Raw genomic sequence first — 15,175 nt, 5'->3', positions numbered from 1 at the left:
CTGCCCCTTGGAGCTCAGGTAAGGTCATGGAGGCTGAATGAAGGCTATTTCCTGTAACCAAAGAAATGAGGGACACCGAAAGGCTCTGCGCCCAGGAGCCCCACAGGGCCCTGCTTTTATCAACAGGCTTCTCTGGTCACTGAGCAGCCTGGGGGTGAGGGCTGATTGTTTCCCTAGTGTTCAGTCAGGCGTATTTTCCTCTGGTCAAATCCAGTGGTGCATATTTTATTATTTTTACTTTCTTTTGGATTTAATTTGCTGCATATTTTTTCACCTTTATTAATTAGGACTGTGGTTGTGGTGGTGGTTTAATCGCTAAGTCGTGTCCGACTCTTTGTGACCCCATGGACTGTAGCCCACTAGGCTCGTCTGTCCATGGGATTTCCCAGGCAAGAATACTGGAGTGGGTTGCCATACCCTTCTCCAGGGGATCTTTCCGAACCAGAAACCGAACCCAGGTCTCCTTCATTGCAGGCAGTCTCTTTACTGACTGAGCCACCAGGAAATAGTTCTGTAATTATTTTGTGTGCTTGTTACATTTTTGTATCAGTTAGGCTCATCTCGTAAAATGAGTTGAGAAGCATTCGTTCCTCGTATTTTCTGAAAAGACATGTTATTGTGGTATTATTTACTCTTTAAATGTTTTATAGAATTTGCCAGTGAAACTATTTGGGTCCTTAATATTTCTCAGTGGTGTATGATGATTTTTTTTAATAGTTTTTGAACATATTTTTATTCAGTTTACTTCTAAATACATAGTTTGATGCTATTATAAAAGATATCTTTTTTTTCCAATTTCCAAACAGTCATTACTAGTATCAGAAACAAGTCATTTTTGTATATTGGCCTTTGATCCTGTGACCTCACTGAACTCAATCATTCTCAATCATTTGATCTAGTAGCTTTTTAGTGAATGAGTTGTAATTTTCAACATAATCATGTCTTACTTGAATAGAAGTTTTGGTTCTACCTTTACAATCTTTTTTTTTTTTTTTTTTTTGGTATTTTTTATTTCACTCTGCCGGTTCTTAGTTGGCAGCATGTGAACTATTAGTTGTGGCATGTCGGATCTAGTTCTCTGACCAGGGATTGAACCCTGGCCCCCTGCTTTGGGAGCAGAGTCTTAGCCACTGGACCACAAAGGAACTCCCTAACTTTACAATCTTTAGGCCTTTTTTTTTTTTTTCCCCTTCATGTTACAAACACAGATCTTTAGTACCAATACAATGTTAAGTAGAAGTGATGAGCATAGACGCATTTGCATTACTCCCAATATCAGGGCAAAAGCATTAGGCTTTCAACATCAAATGTGTTAGCTGTGTTGTGTTTTTTTTTTTTTTCATAGATGGACTACATCAGGAAGTTCCCATCTAATCCTAATTTGCTGAGAATTTTTATCATTTACTGGTTTTGAATTCTGTGAAATGCTTCCACTACGTGTTTGAGATCATTGTTTTTTAGTTTATTAAGATAGATAACAGGTTCAATTGTTAAATCATCTTTGCATTCTTGATAAACAGCACCAGGTTATGATTTACGTGTTTACATATGTATATGGCTGGATTCAGTTTGCTATGCTTATGTGGGTGCTAGTCCCTCTTTTTTCTTTTTATTTTATATTGAAGTATTCGTTGATTATTGAAGTTTGGCTTCCCAGGTGGTGCCAATGGTAAAGAAGCTGCCCGCCAATGCAGGAGACATAAGAGAAATGGGTTCTATCTCTGAGTCGAGAGGATCCCCTGAAGGAGGCAATGGCAACCACTCCAGTATCTTTGCCTGGAGAATCTCATGGACAGAGAAGCCTAGACAGCTACAGTCCATGGGATAGCACTGAGTCGGACACGACTGGAGCCACTTAGCACACACATTAGCTGATTAACAGTTGTAACATTCACTTAAGTATTAATACTTGGGAAGTGATTGAATCTTCTTTTAGAAGAATTTCTATACAATTACTATTGTTTCATCTTTAAGAAAACAAACAACCACAAATGTGTTCCACTGGAGAAGGGAATGGCAAGCCACTTCAGTATTCTTGCCTTGAGAACCCCATGAACAGTATGAAAAGGCAAAAAGATAGGACACTGAAAGATGAACTCCCCAGGTCGGTAGGTGCCAATTATGCTACTGGAGATCAATGGAGAAATAACTCCAGAAAGAATGAAGAGATGGAGCCAAAGCAAAAACAACACCCAGTTGTGGATGTGGCTGGTGATAGAAGCAAAGTCCGCTGCTGTAAAGAGCAATATTGCATAGGAACCTGGAATGTTAGTTCCATGAATCAAGGCAAATTGGAAGTGGTCAAACAGGTGATGGCAAGAGTGAACGTCAACGTTTTAGGAATCAGCAAACTAAAATGGACTAGAATGGGTGAATTTAACTCAGCTGACGATTATATATGCTACTGTGGGCAAGAATCCCTTAGAAGAAATGGAGTGGCCGTCATAGTCAACAAGAGTCTGAAATGCAGTATTTGGATGCAATCTAAAAAACGACAGAATGATCTCTGTTTTTGTTTCCAAGGCAAACCATTCAATATCACAGTAATCCAAGTCTATGCCCCAACCAGTAATGTTGAAGAAGCTGAAGTTGAACGGTTCTATGAAGACCTACAAGAGCTTCTAGAACTAACACCCCAAAAAAGATGTCCTTTCATTATAGGGGACTGGAATGCAAAAGTAGGGAGTAACAGGCAAATTTGGCCTTGGAGTACAGAATGAAGCAGGGCAAAAGCTAATAGAGTTTTGCCAAGAGAATGCACTGGTCATAGCAAACACCCTCTTCCAGTAACACAAGAGAAGACTCTATACATGGACATCACCAGATGGTCAATAGCGAAATCAGATTGATTATATTCTTTGCAGCCAAAGATGGAGAAAATCTATACAATCAGCAAAAACAAGACAGGAAGCTGACTGTGGCTCAGATCAGGAACTCCTTATTGCCAAATTCAGACTTAAATTGAAGAAAGTAGGGAAAACCACGAGGCCATTCAGGTATGATCTAAATCAAATCCCTTAGGATTATACAGTGGAACGGACAAATAGATTCAAGGGATTAGATCTGATAGACAACTGCCTGAAGAGCTATGGACAGAAGTTCGTGACATTGTACAACAGACAGGAATCAAGAACATCCCCAAGAAAAAGAAATGCAAAAAAGCAAAATTATTGTCTGAGTATGCCTTACAAATAGCTGTGAAAAGAAGAGAAGTGAAAAGGAAAGGAGAAAAGGAAAGATATACCCATGTGAATGAAGAGTTCCAGAGAATAGCAAGGAGAGATAAAGCCTTCTTCAGTGCTGAGTGTAAAGAAATAGAGGAAAACAATAGAATGGGAATGACTAGCGATCTCTTCAAGAATATTAGAGATACCAGGGGAACATTTCATGCAAAGATGGGCTCAATAAAGGACAGAAATTGTATGGACAGAACATATTAACAGAAGCAGAAGATATTAAGAAAGAGGTGGCAACAATACATAGAAGAACTATTCAAAAAAGATCTTCATGACCCAGATAATCACGATGGTGTGATCACTCACCTAGAGTCAGATATCCTGGAATGTGAAGTCAAGTGGGCCTTAGGAAGCATCACTATGAACAAAGCTAGTGGAGGTGATGGAATTCCAGTTGAGCTACTTCAAATCCTAAAAGATGATGCTGTGAAAGTGCTGCACTCAATATGCCAGCAAATTTGGAAAACTCAGCAGTGGCCACAGGACTGGAAAAGGTCAGTTTTCATTCCAGTCCCAAAGAAAGGCAATGCCAAAGAATGCTCAAACTACTGCACAATTGCACTCATCTCACACGCTAGTAAAGTAATGCTCAAAATTCTCCAAGCCAGGCTTCAACAGTATGTGAACTGTGAACTTCCAGATGTTCAAGCTGGATTTAGAAAAAGCAGAGGAACTAGAGATCAAATCGCCAACATCTGTTGGATCATAGAAAAAGCAAGAGAGTTCCAGAATTCTTTATTGATTATGCCAAAGCTTTTAACTGTGTGAACCACAATAAACTCTGGGAAATTCTTAAAGAGATGGGATTACCAGACCACCTGACCTGCTTCTTGAGAAATCTGTATGTGGTCAGGAAGCAACAGTTAGAACTGGACATGGAACAACAGACTGGTTCCAAACAGGAAAAGGACTATGTCAAGGCTGTATATTGTCACCCTGCTTATTTAACTTATATGCAGAGTACATCATGAGAAACACTGGGCTGGATGAAGCACAAGCTAGAATCAAGATTGCTGGGAGAAATATCAATAACCTCAGGTATGCAGATGACACCACCCTTATGGCAGAAAGCGAAGAAGAACTAAAGAGCCTCTTGATGAAAGAGGAGAGTGAAAAAGTTGGCTTAAAACTCAACATTCAGAAAACTAAGATCATGGCGTCTGGTCCCAGCACTTCATGGCAAATAGATGGGGAAACAGTGGAAACAAACTTTATTTTGGGGGGCTCCAAAATCACTGCAGATGGTGATTGCAGGCATGAAATTAAAAGACGCTTGGTCTTTGAAGTGAAAGGTTGTTGCTGAACGAAAAGACACCGGGATTCTTGGCCTCTGTGGGAGAAGAATTCAGTCCGGGGCTAGAGACGAGGCTTGATCACTCAGAGCTTTTGTGTAATAAAGTTTTATTAAAGTATAAAGGAGACAGAGAAAGCTTCTGACATAGGCATCAGAAGGGGGCAGAAAAAGTGCCCCCCTCTAGTCTTCAGCTGGATGTTATATAGTCACTAGCAGTCTGTTAATGAAAGAAAGGAATATCTTAAAACTCAGAATGGCACCAGGCCCCTCACCCATAAGATGCATTTTGGGATAATCTTGGCACCAGATGATTCATCCCAGGCCATAAAATGATTGACTTGAATCTTGTAGAAGGGCAGAATACCATACAAATAGTTTTGTTTACATAGATTGCTGCTGCTACTGCTGCTAAGTCGCTTCAGTCGTGTCCGACTCTGCGACCCAATGGACGGCAGCCCACCAGGCTTCCCCGTCCCTGGGATTCTCCAGGCAAGAACACTGGAGTGGGTTGCCATTTCCTTCTCCAATGCATGAAAGTGAAAAGTGAAAGTGAAGTCGCTCAGTCGTTTCCGACTCTAGCGACCCCATGGACTGCAGCCTACCAGGCTCCTCCGTCCATGGGATTTTCTAGGCAAAAGTACTGGGGTGGGTTGCCATTGCCTTCTCCGTTACATAGATTAGGGGAACAATATCTGAGTACAACATACTGGTTTGTCAAGTAGGTTCTGAGCCATCAGGTGCAACCATTTGAAGACAGAGTCTGGGGTAAATGCACAGTACATTAACATAGCTTAAGACAAACATTTCCATAAGAAAAATGCATTGGTTAACTTGAGGTTTGAGAATAGTTAACTTCAGGTGAAACCAGGTGTCATTATGGCAACACAGTATTTTAAGAGAAACCTCCTTTTAAATTTGTATAGAGAAGGAAAAAAATATCGCTAGTTTGTTTCCTCCTGCCGCTTTGTTTCCTCCTGCCGCTTAAGAGAGAGATAAAAATGTCTGAGACTTGCAGCCTATTTCCTCCATTTGGAGACACCTGGCCTTCCTGCCTGTTACCCTCTCAGAAGGAAAGTTATGACCAACCTGGTAGCTCAGATGTTAAAGCGTCTGCCTGCAATGCGGGAGACCTGGGTTCGATCCCTGGGTCGGGAAGATTCCCCTGGAGAAGGAAATGGTAACCCACTCCAGTATTCTTGCCTGGAGAATCCTATGGATGGAGGAGCCTGGTGGGCTACAGTCCACGGGGTTGCAAAGAGTCGGACAGGACTGAGCAACTTCACTTTCACTTTCAGACAGCATATTAAAGAGCAGAGACATTACTCTGCCAACAAAGGTCCGCCTAGTTAAAGCTATGGTTTTTCCAATAGTTATGAATGGATGTGAGAGTTGGACTATAAAGAAAGCTGAGCGCTGAAGAATTGATGCTTTTGAACTGTGGTGTTGGAGAAGACTTTTGAGAGTCCCTTGGACTGCAAGGAGATCCAACCAGTCCATCCTATAGGAGATCAGTCCTGAATATTCACTGGAAGCACTAATGCTGAAGCTGAAACTCCAATACTTTGGCCACCTGATGTGAAGAATTGACTCATTGGAAAAGACACTGATGCTGGGAAAGATTGAGGGCAGGAGGAGAAGGGGACGACAGAGGATGAGATGGCCGGATGGCATCACCGACTCGATGGACATGAGGTTGAGTAAACTCCAGGAGCTGGTGATGGACAGGGAGGCCTGGCATGCTGCAGTCCATGGGGTCACAAAGAGTCGAACACGACTGAGTGACTGAATTGAACTTAACTGAACCACAAATAACTGAAATTGTCTAACAACTCAAATGAGCAGGAAACAGAATTTCCTTTAAACACTCCAGGAAAAAAAAAACAAAACAAAACACAACCTTGGTAACAACTTGAGTGTAGCCCAGTCGGACCCATCCGTGTCTTACTGGATATACGATCTACAGAACCATAATATAATGAATTGGTGTTGTTTAAGCCATTGGTTTGTGGTTATCTGTCAGTACAGCAATAGAAAGCTACTGCATCATTATTCTTTGACTATTTCTTTAGTTTTTTTTTTTTGGCTGTACTGCCCATGTAGGAGTCCTAGTTCCCCAAGCAAGGATCAAACCCTGTCCCATGCATTGGAGTGCAGAATCTTCGCCACTGTGAAGGAGTCTTTTGGGCCTAGAAAAGAAGACAACAGTCTCAAAGGCCCTTACTGAGTCATCTGACTTTGGAGAAAACAAAACTGAACTTTAGGTCCCGCCCTGATGCTCCAGGCCGGTTGCATCTATCTGGGACTTCTGGGACTTATCACCCCCTGTCCAGAAACCTTCCACCCGCTACACCTGCCCAGAACTTATCACCCCCTGCCCAACTACAAATGCCATCTCAACTAAAGCATACCCAAAACATCCCGCCTGATTAACGTTTCCCTTATCGCTTCCACAAACCTCCCTATAAATATGGAGCCTCCCTGATCCCTGTCAGCGTTCATCCTGGTCGTTAGGCTGATTGTTATCCCTCCTTGCCTGAATAAAGGTAACCTACTGCTGTTGAGGTCGTCTTTCCTTTTTCTGCCTCGGCCCGAACTATACCTTACACACTGGACCACAAGGGGAGTCCCAAGTACTTCTTTACTTTCTAAGGCAAGGATATTTCCTTGGCTTATGTTAAACTTTTCCAGCTCTAACCTAGAAGTGGCCTCTTATCTAAGGAGTTCTGATTCTTTTTACTGAAATACTGTATTCATAAGCCAATAACTGGACATTAAAGATGTTCACAGCTGCTGGAATATGTCTGCATTCTAGGCTGTCACTGAATAGATAGGGGTATGTTCATACGTAAACATTTCTACATACACTGAACTTCTTTGTCTGTGTTTAAATTAACAAAGATTTCACAAGATTTAGATATTTAAAAGGGCTCTTAGGGTTCCAATAGCATACCCAGGTAAGGTTTTTTTTTTACAGGCAATGATAAAGTACCATAAGAGAAAAAGAGCACAATACGAAAAGTACAACCAATAAAAGACAAATGGATAAGTTGTATTTCATGAAAGTTAAGAAATTCTACTCTAGGGAAGATACTGTTAAGGAAACCAAAGCCAGAGACTTAGAGGAAAGATTGATTAAGTGTATATCAAATGAGTCATTTGCATCCAGAATATATTAAGAAATTGCAAGACAGTTCTTTTAATAGTAGGCAAAAAACTTTGATCAGATAATTCACTAAAGAAAACATATGATGGCAAATACACAGGGAGAAATACTGAACACCAAGTCATCAGGGAAGTGCAAATTTAAATCACAATGAAATACTACTAGACATTCCCTAGAACGGCTAAAAATATATGGCCAATATTTTACATACAAAACTCAGCAAAGATACGAAGAAACTGGAAAACACACTCCAGGAAATGTGAAATGGCATAACTATTTAGAATACAAGGTGGCAAATTCCTAAAAAGTTAAATATTTGCATCAGCTTCCAGCATGACAGTGTGAGGAGCTTTGCAGGCCTGCTTCCCAGGGAAATGGGTGAAAATTATAAAAACATCATTTAAAGCCTCTGGAAATGATCTGAAGGATATACAGCAAATGAAGAAACATTTATTTAAGAAAATCTAATACTCAGGTAGAAAAGCAAGGGTCAGTCACAGTTGAACCTTGCAAGACTTTTCTCCACTGTGAACTTTCTGGTGCTGTATAAGGTTGAAACGCTGGCTAAATGATTTCCCACAACTGCTGCACTCATAAGGCATTTCTCCAGTGTGAATCCTCCGATGCTTAACAAGGCTGGAGCTGTGGCGGAAAAATTTCCCACATTCCCTGCACCCATAAGGTCTTGCTCCAGTGTGAACTCTCTGGTGTTTAACAAGGCTAGAATTCTCACTAAAGAATCTTCCACATTCATTGCACTTAAAAGGCTTTTCTCCAGTGTGAACTTTTCGGTGTTGCACAAGGCTGGAGCTTTGGCTAAAAAATTTCCCACATTCGCTGCATTCATAAGGCCTTTCTCCAGTGTGAACTCTCCAGTGATTAATAAGGCTTGACTTGTGGCTATAGAATTTCCCACATTCGCTGCACTTATAAGGTCTTTCTCCAGTGTGAACTCTCTGATGCTTCATGAGGCTTGAGTTAAAGCTAAAGAACTTCCCACATTCGCTGCACTCATAAGGCCTTACTCCAGTGTGGATTCTGTGATGCTGAACAAGTGTGGAATTGTGCCTGAAGGCTTTTCCACATTCACTGCATTTAAAAGGCTTTTCTCCAGTGTGGACTCTCCGGTGTTGAATGAGGTCAGCATTGCGGCTAAAGGATTTTCCACATTCACTACACCCGTAAGGCCTTTCACCAGTGTGAACTATTTGGTGTATAAAAAGGTTGGATTTATGGCTGAATAATTTCCCACATTCACTGCATTCATAAGGCTTTTCTCCCGTGTGTAGTCTCTGGTGCTGAACAAGTAAGTATTTCTGACCAAAGGCTTTCCCACACTCACTACACCTGTAATGCCTTTTCCCAGGGGGAACGCCCTCCCCACTTTTGGTGCTCCTACATGGCTCCCCTCCACTAGGAGCCGCCTGAGGCTTGGGAAGACCAGAGCTTCCTGGGGAGACCTTCCCGTTCCCCTCATGCTCTTCTCTGGTTGAAGGTTTCTCTCCAGAGTTCGGGTCCTGGTGCTGGTGAAGGTTTGCTCTGTCGGCTTCTACACAACCACTCTGCTCGGAAGGGGCCTCGTCAGCCTCTGCTCCGCACCAACAACCTGCAGGTGCAGAAACACCGATGAAGTGTCTGTGGAGTGTGTGGACTTTGGCGGGACAGGGCAGCACCCTCGCACACGTCTGACACGGGCAGTAAGGGGTTCCTGGGGCCCTTCTCAGGTGTCGCCTTTGTCGCAACTTGCCTTCAGCGGCAAAACCCAAATCTTCCAGTGACCTTTAGCATCGCCACAGCTTAGGCGGCAAGTGTCACCCATTACAGTGAGCATTGCTAAGGCTGTTGAGATACCACAGCATCAACTGTACTGTGACCTGTGACGCGCCCTATTTCCAGTTGTGTCAGTTTCCCAACACACGGGCTGGAGCTCCCTGCCCAGGTGCACTGGTGTAAGGAGGCTGGTCCTCGCACAAGCAGCCCTTGTCCTCCCCTGAGTGTGACCTAGTTATGTCCAAACGCACCCATAATATCCCATCGTGCCTTTTCTAGTACTCTCCCTGTTGGGAAGCCCGGTACAAAATAGCCGGTTGGAGGAAGTCCTTGGGAAAATGGCGAAGGGCCAGAAATACCCCGGCTTGATGTGCCCGGGCAGAAAAACATCTCCTGCCTTTGGTTATGCCCGGCGCCAAGATTTAATGATAAATATTCAGGATGTTGCTTGAGAAAACGGGTTATGGGATATCTCATGGGTCACTTATAGCACGCTGTCCTTGAAATATTTTTACTGATTAGGTGTTAACCCCGTACGCGCTCTGCTGGCTGTATACTCTAAGCTCTTTGTTCCTACTTCTATAAAAATGCTTGACTGCAGAAATAAACTTGTCAGGCCTTGCAAGAGACTGTCCGAGTGTCCTTCTTTCAGGTTCGTCACTTCCAAGTCCTGGGGAGAAAATCCCCAACATTCCCCACCAACAAAGGCACCTGCTGACAGGTCCTCATCCTCTGCTTCCCCCTGCTTGTTGGAGCCCACTCTCTCCAGTGTGACCCCCGCTTCCCCCCTCGGCAGGTAGGGACTACCTCTTCAGACCTGTGAGCACAATCAACTTTGTTTTTTTCCCTTAGGCTCTCCTGTGTTTCCTCTCATGGCCACAGCTGACTGGCCATGTCATAAAACAGTAGAAAATGAGGCCACTGTCATCGAGCACTGCAGAGTGGAAGAGAGGGTAGGTGACAGCCCTGGCAGCTGAGAAGTGGTCAGCTGAGGGAAAAAAGATGGAAATCAGCCTTGGCCCCTTGTCTGACACCAAAACATCAGGGCCTCCTGGGGAGACTCCTGGTGCGAACTCATCCCTGGGTTCACCCCCACGCTCCGCCACCTCCCTCCAAGTACCTGCTGGTGTGGCTGTGGTTGAGACTCCCCCGGTAGGCACGCAGGGCTCCCCCCGCTGCTCCAGCTGAGTCATGGCATGGGTCCTGGACGGTGTGAGTCCTACAGAAGGAACAAGGCAGGAGGGTCAAAGTGACCCACTCCTCAGCAGCCCACAGGAACTAAGGCTGAGTGTAACCAACAAGAAGGTGGGGAAAAGATGCTGCAGAAACATCCCGGTCAAGCAGTGGCCAGGTCAGCGCCTCAATTCCTGACACAGGCAGATCCCACATCAGCCAAAAGAGGAGGGCCCAAGTTGGGTGTTGGACTGCCGTGGATCTCTTTGGCATCACCAGGCCAGGGAGAGGCCAGTAGCATAGGACCCATCTGATCGCAACACTTGGGATCCCCAAACCCATTCCTGCACAACCATGGAGCAGCTTGGGGACAGAAGTGGGTGGTGCACCGGGGCTTGGCTGTTATACCTACTCTAGGACACAAGAAAGGATGCAGTACCCACAGACCAGCTTTGGGAGGGATGGACCTGCCCTTGGAGAGGGGAGGAGCTGTAGGGGGCAAGGACCTTACCGAGAGACGCCATCAGTGAGAAGGTCTCCAGCATCACCCCACAGTACAGGAGCCTCTGGGCCTCATCAAGGAGCCCCCACTCCTCCCAGGAGAAGTAGACAGCCACGTCCTCAAAGGTCACTTGGCCCTGCCATGATGGGGATGGTTCAGCTTACATGCAGCTTTCTTTCCTGGGACTCTAACCCTCCTCCCGCGCTCCCCACCTCAGTGGAAATACCAGGCCCTGGTGCTGCTGATGTCTGCCCTCCTGGCCACCCCAGCAATCACCATGTTCTGCTCTCAGCAACAACAGGTGGGGGACAGGTGTCGCCTGAGCTCTGGTGCTGACCTACAGAGCCTCACCCTTCTGCAAGACAATTCACCCAGGATCCTTCAGACTGGGGTTCCCAAGAACAACCAAAATTGAGTCCCCTTCTCCTTTCACCCCAGTACAAGGGCCTGGGGCCATCAGCTGGCACTCTCTCCCAACATGCATATTGTTCTTCACACCGCACGTCCCTCATGGCCCTGACCCTACTTGGCCCTTACCCTGGCTTCATCCTCAGCACCTTGAAACCTGGAGTAGATCCCAGGTACACTCAGCCCTCTTCCACTCTGTGTTACAAAGCAGTCCCCTGACCAGTCTCAGCACCTCTGACACTTGTTCAAAGCCCAGGTCCACTTGTCGCACATCATGCCCACCAACAGTCCCAGGGGACCCCGTGTGCCTTTGTGCTGACCTCCAGGCCCTCACAGCCATAAGAACAAGAGCCTGGGGAACGCACAGCTGGATGAATCAGCAGTAGCACCAGCTTTGCTCTCATCTCCCTGCCTGGTCTCCACCTACATCTCAGGTCCACTCCCCATGGAAATCCAGCCTCCAGCCAGATCCTCCTCACCCCTCCAACGCCTCCCCACCATGACCATTACACTCCCCTCATGTGTTTCTATGAAACCCAGCACCCCATCCAGCAAGAGACCCAGTCCTCAGCCCCACACTCCTCTCCCTTGTTACCTAATGCACTGCCACAGGACGTGAAGGTGCCCCCTGCCAAATCTGATCACAGCTCCATCCTGGCCCACGCACCATCCACACTGTGGGTGAGTCCAATCTGAACCCTTCACCTGAACTCCAGGCTGTGTGTCCAGGTGCCCAGGGGAGGAATCTGCTCGAGGATTTCTGGGTTCAACAGCCAGAATCTAACTCTTGCCACCAACTTGGACGTGGTGGCACTTCCCTCCTTCTAGCTACTGAGGTCAAACATCTCAGAATCACCTGACTCTTCCTCTTTTCTCTCCCAACCTTCCACATCAGATAGCCTGCTCAGACCTACACGGAAGAACAAACACACACTCCCAACACGTTGCCCACCTCCACTGCCACTACTCTGGCCCATCTACCACCACACTCACCTGGGCTATTGTAGTAGCCTCCTCCCTGGGCTCCCTACACTCGACTGACTGCTTATTAAGCCTGGCTCAGATTTGTTCCTTTTTCTGCTCTAAACCTCCTGTGGCTCCCACCACCCTCTGAATTGAGGCACACCTCTGCAGACCACCATTCCAGGTCTAACTTCTGCTTCTTGCTGTTTCCACCACAAATGGGGGGGACCTAAGTTTGCTAGGCATTCCCAGCTCAACGTCGTCTCTAATATGTTCCAACAATCACTGTGAATGGACTCTCTTCTAGGCTTCATGCCACTGGCTGCCAGAAATGGGAACCAAACCATATGATTCCTGGTCTGCACTCAGGGACCTGATCTTGGATGACCACCTTCCAGGGATCTTAGATGGCAGGGTGAGGAGCGTAGCAGGTAAAACGAGTCCCAGGATGCTACGATCCTGGAGCCCAGGCAAGTGGGAGGTGAAAAGGGTAAGGATCTAGGACACCTATCACTTACCTCTTCATGGTCTGGAAGCCACTCCGCAGCCACAGCAACCTATGGAAAAGCCAGGCCATGAGAAGCAGGCAATAATATTGGGCCCCAACGGCTCAACCAAGGTACCTCAGTCCTCGGTGATGCATGCCTCTTAACAGCTGTGTAATCTTGGACAAATACTCAACCTCCCTGTGAAGTGTTGTGATCCGTCAAATGTGGATAATAATGGTGTCCACCCAAGAGGGCTATTGTTTGCTCATTTCTATCAAGTTCTAACTATCGACTCTCACTGTCCTCATAAGTGATGCTTCTGTCAGCATTTCCTGGTTGGTATTAAAAATGTACTTTTTCAACATGCCTTTATTGAAGATGTTTGATTTAATCAAATGCTTAGCAGGATATTGATATTTCAACTAATTATTATATGTTAGCTTGTTAAAGCTGCGTTGTCTTAACTGCCTATGTGTTATGTATATACATACATACGTACATATGTATTTTCACCAGTTAGTGTTAAATGAGTATTTCATAAACTCACAAGATAAGAAACTGGGGGATTAGGCTTGAGAAAACTGAGTAGCTACTAGTCCAATTGGCAACTGGCTGCCTGGTATACACCCTCCTGGAGGGAAGCCTGCTAGAGGCCTTGCCACTGGAGCAGTGACTCATGCCTTCTGTCCTAAAAGCTGGGGCAACTTAGGCATCAAAGGAGATGCCCTATTAGCCTACCTGAGTGTTCTTTTTCTCCACGAGGGGAAAAGAGGGCCTGCTGAGCCTGAAGTGGCAAATCTACACCGCTGACCATCTCAGTCTCCAGCCCAGACCTGGGTCCGCTAACTATTCCTCCACACCAGCCAGAAACACTTTGGAGCACAGGAATTCACACCTGTGGCCCACCCTCCAGGCTCATCTGAAATAAAAACCTTAACATTCTTCCTTCTAAATATAAGCCCCAGTCCATGCCACGGACCAGGCCACCCCCCACCATCCCTTGGATATCTCCAGCCCAGATCCCTCCCTGGAACTCCGGAACCCCTCAGGTGAGCAAGTTGCCCATGCGACACCTCCACTCTGGGAAACCTCAGGGTTATCACGTCCAAAATCCAACTCCCAATCTTTTCCCTGAAACCTGCTCCCTGCAAACCAAAAAACAGGTTCGTCCTTCCTTTCCTACATTTTCACAGCCACAGCCGGTGCAGCAGGAAATCCTGTCTGTCCCGCTTTTAAAGCCTGTGAGAGACCTGATCATTTCTCCCCTCTCTGGCCACGAGCGACTACAGTCCAGAGCCCACCAGCACTCCATGGTATTTACTTCGTCACAGGTCTTCCAGTCTCCGCTCACACTCTCATCACCCCTACCCCTGTCTCTTTTTCCCTGCGAAGACTTTGGACAATTTTGACACACAGATTGAGCCTCTCCTCTTCACAAGCCTCCCTGGCCACTGGCGGCCGCACAGTGAAGGCCCAGCTGCTGCGGCTGCCTTGTCCCATGTGACTCATCCTCTCATGCGGTTGCGTGCAGACTCCAGACAAATCTCAAGTTTGAGACTCTCAGTTCAGTTCAAGGCTTTGATCGTGCCGGTCCCGAGGCCTGTAACCCTTTCCGAAGCCCCATCATACTGGCTGACAGAAATACGGCCTCTCACCCACGATCTCCTTACTGACCTGGACCCAGGGGCCTGAGCAGGGGACGATCAAGAGGACCTTTATCATCTAGTGGGGCGACGGCGGTGAGAGACCGGAGGACGAACATTTACCTCAGGCGGGACTTTCAGAGCGGCCGCTGCCATCGGACTCTGTGGGCGGAGCAGGGCCAGGAGCTGTGGACCAGGTCGGGCCCCACGCATCCCTGTCCCGGAATCGGAATCAGGTGATTCCCGGGCGCCGCTGCTGAACGTCAGACCCGCATTAGTGCTGAGAAGAGAACGTTAGCCTCCTCTCGCGCCTTCCCGCTCCCGTCACCCCAGTCCAACACCAGCTTCCCAGAGCCTCTCATCAAGCACACAGACCCAAGAGACCCCCGAAAACGACCGCCCCGACTAGAAGGCGGAAGTCCCGCCCCGCGGATTCCAACGGGGAAATATCTGCGCTGTCGGCTGAGCACCATCCCCGCAGGAAGCAGCGCCTGCTGGGTAATGTAGTTCACTTGCCGCCAAACCTGCAGGAAGT

General features: G+C 46.4%; 1 protein-coding gene across 2 annotated transcripts; it reads right to left on the bottom strand.

Annotated features, from left to right (window-relative positions):
• Window positions 1-7,698: 7,698 nt before the first annotated feature.
• ZNF419 (zinc finger protein 419) lies at window positions 7,699-15,058 on the bottom strand. 2 transcript variants are annotated; one of them, XM_024978118.2, is made up of 5 exons: window positions 14,672-15,058; window positions 13,028-13,066; window positions 11,148-11,274; window positions 10,584-10,682; window positions 7,699-9,299 (listed from the first exon to the last, which is right to left on the bottom strand). In XM_024978118.2, the coding sequence occupies exons 1-5, from the start codon at window positions 14,717-14,719 to the stop codon at window positions 8,188-8,190; spliced, it is 1,425 nt and encodes a 474-aa protein (XP_024833886.1). In that variant the 5' UTR covers window positions 14,720-15,058; the 3' UTR covers window positions 7,699-8,187.
• Window positions 15,059-15,175: the final 117 nt, after the last annotated feature.

Source organism: Bos taurus, chromosome 18, assembly GCF_002263795.3.
Source record: "Bos taurus isolate L1 Dominette 01449 registration number 42190680 breed Hereford chromosome 18, ARS-UCD2.0, whole genome shotgun sequence".
NCBI classification, from domain to species: domain Eukaryota; kingdom Metazoa; phylum Chordata; class Mammalia; order Artiodactyla; family Bovidae; genus Bos; species Bos taurus.
This window is presented reverse-complemented; position numbering and strand designations above follow the sequence as displayed.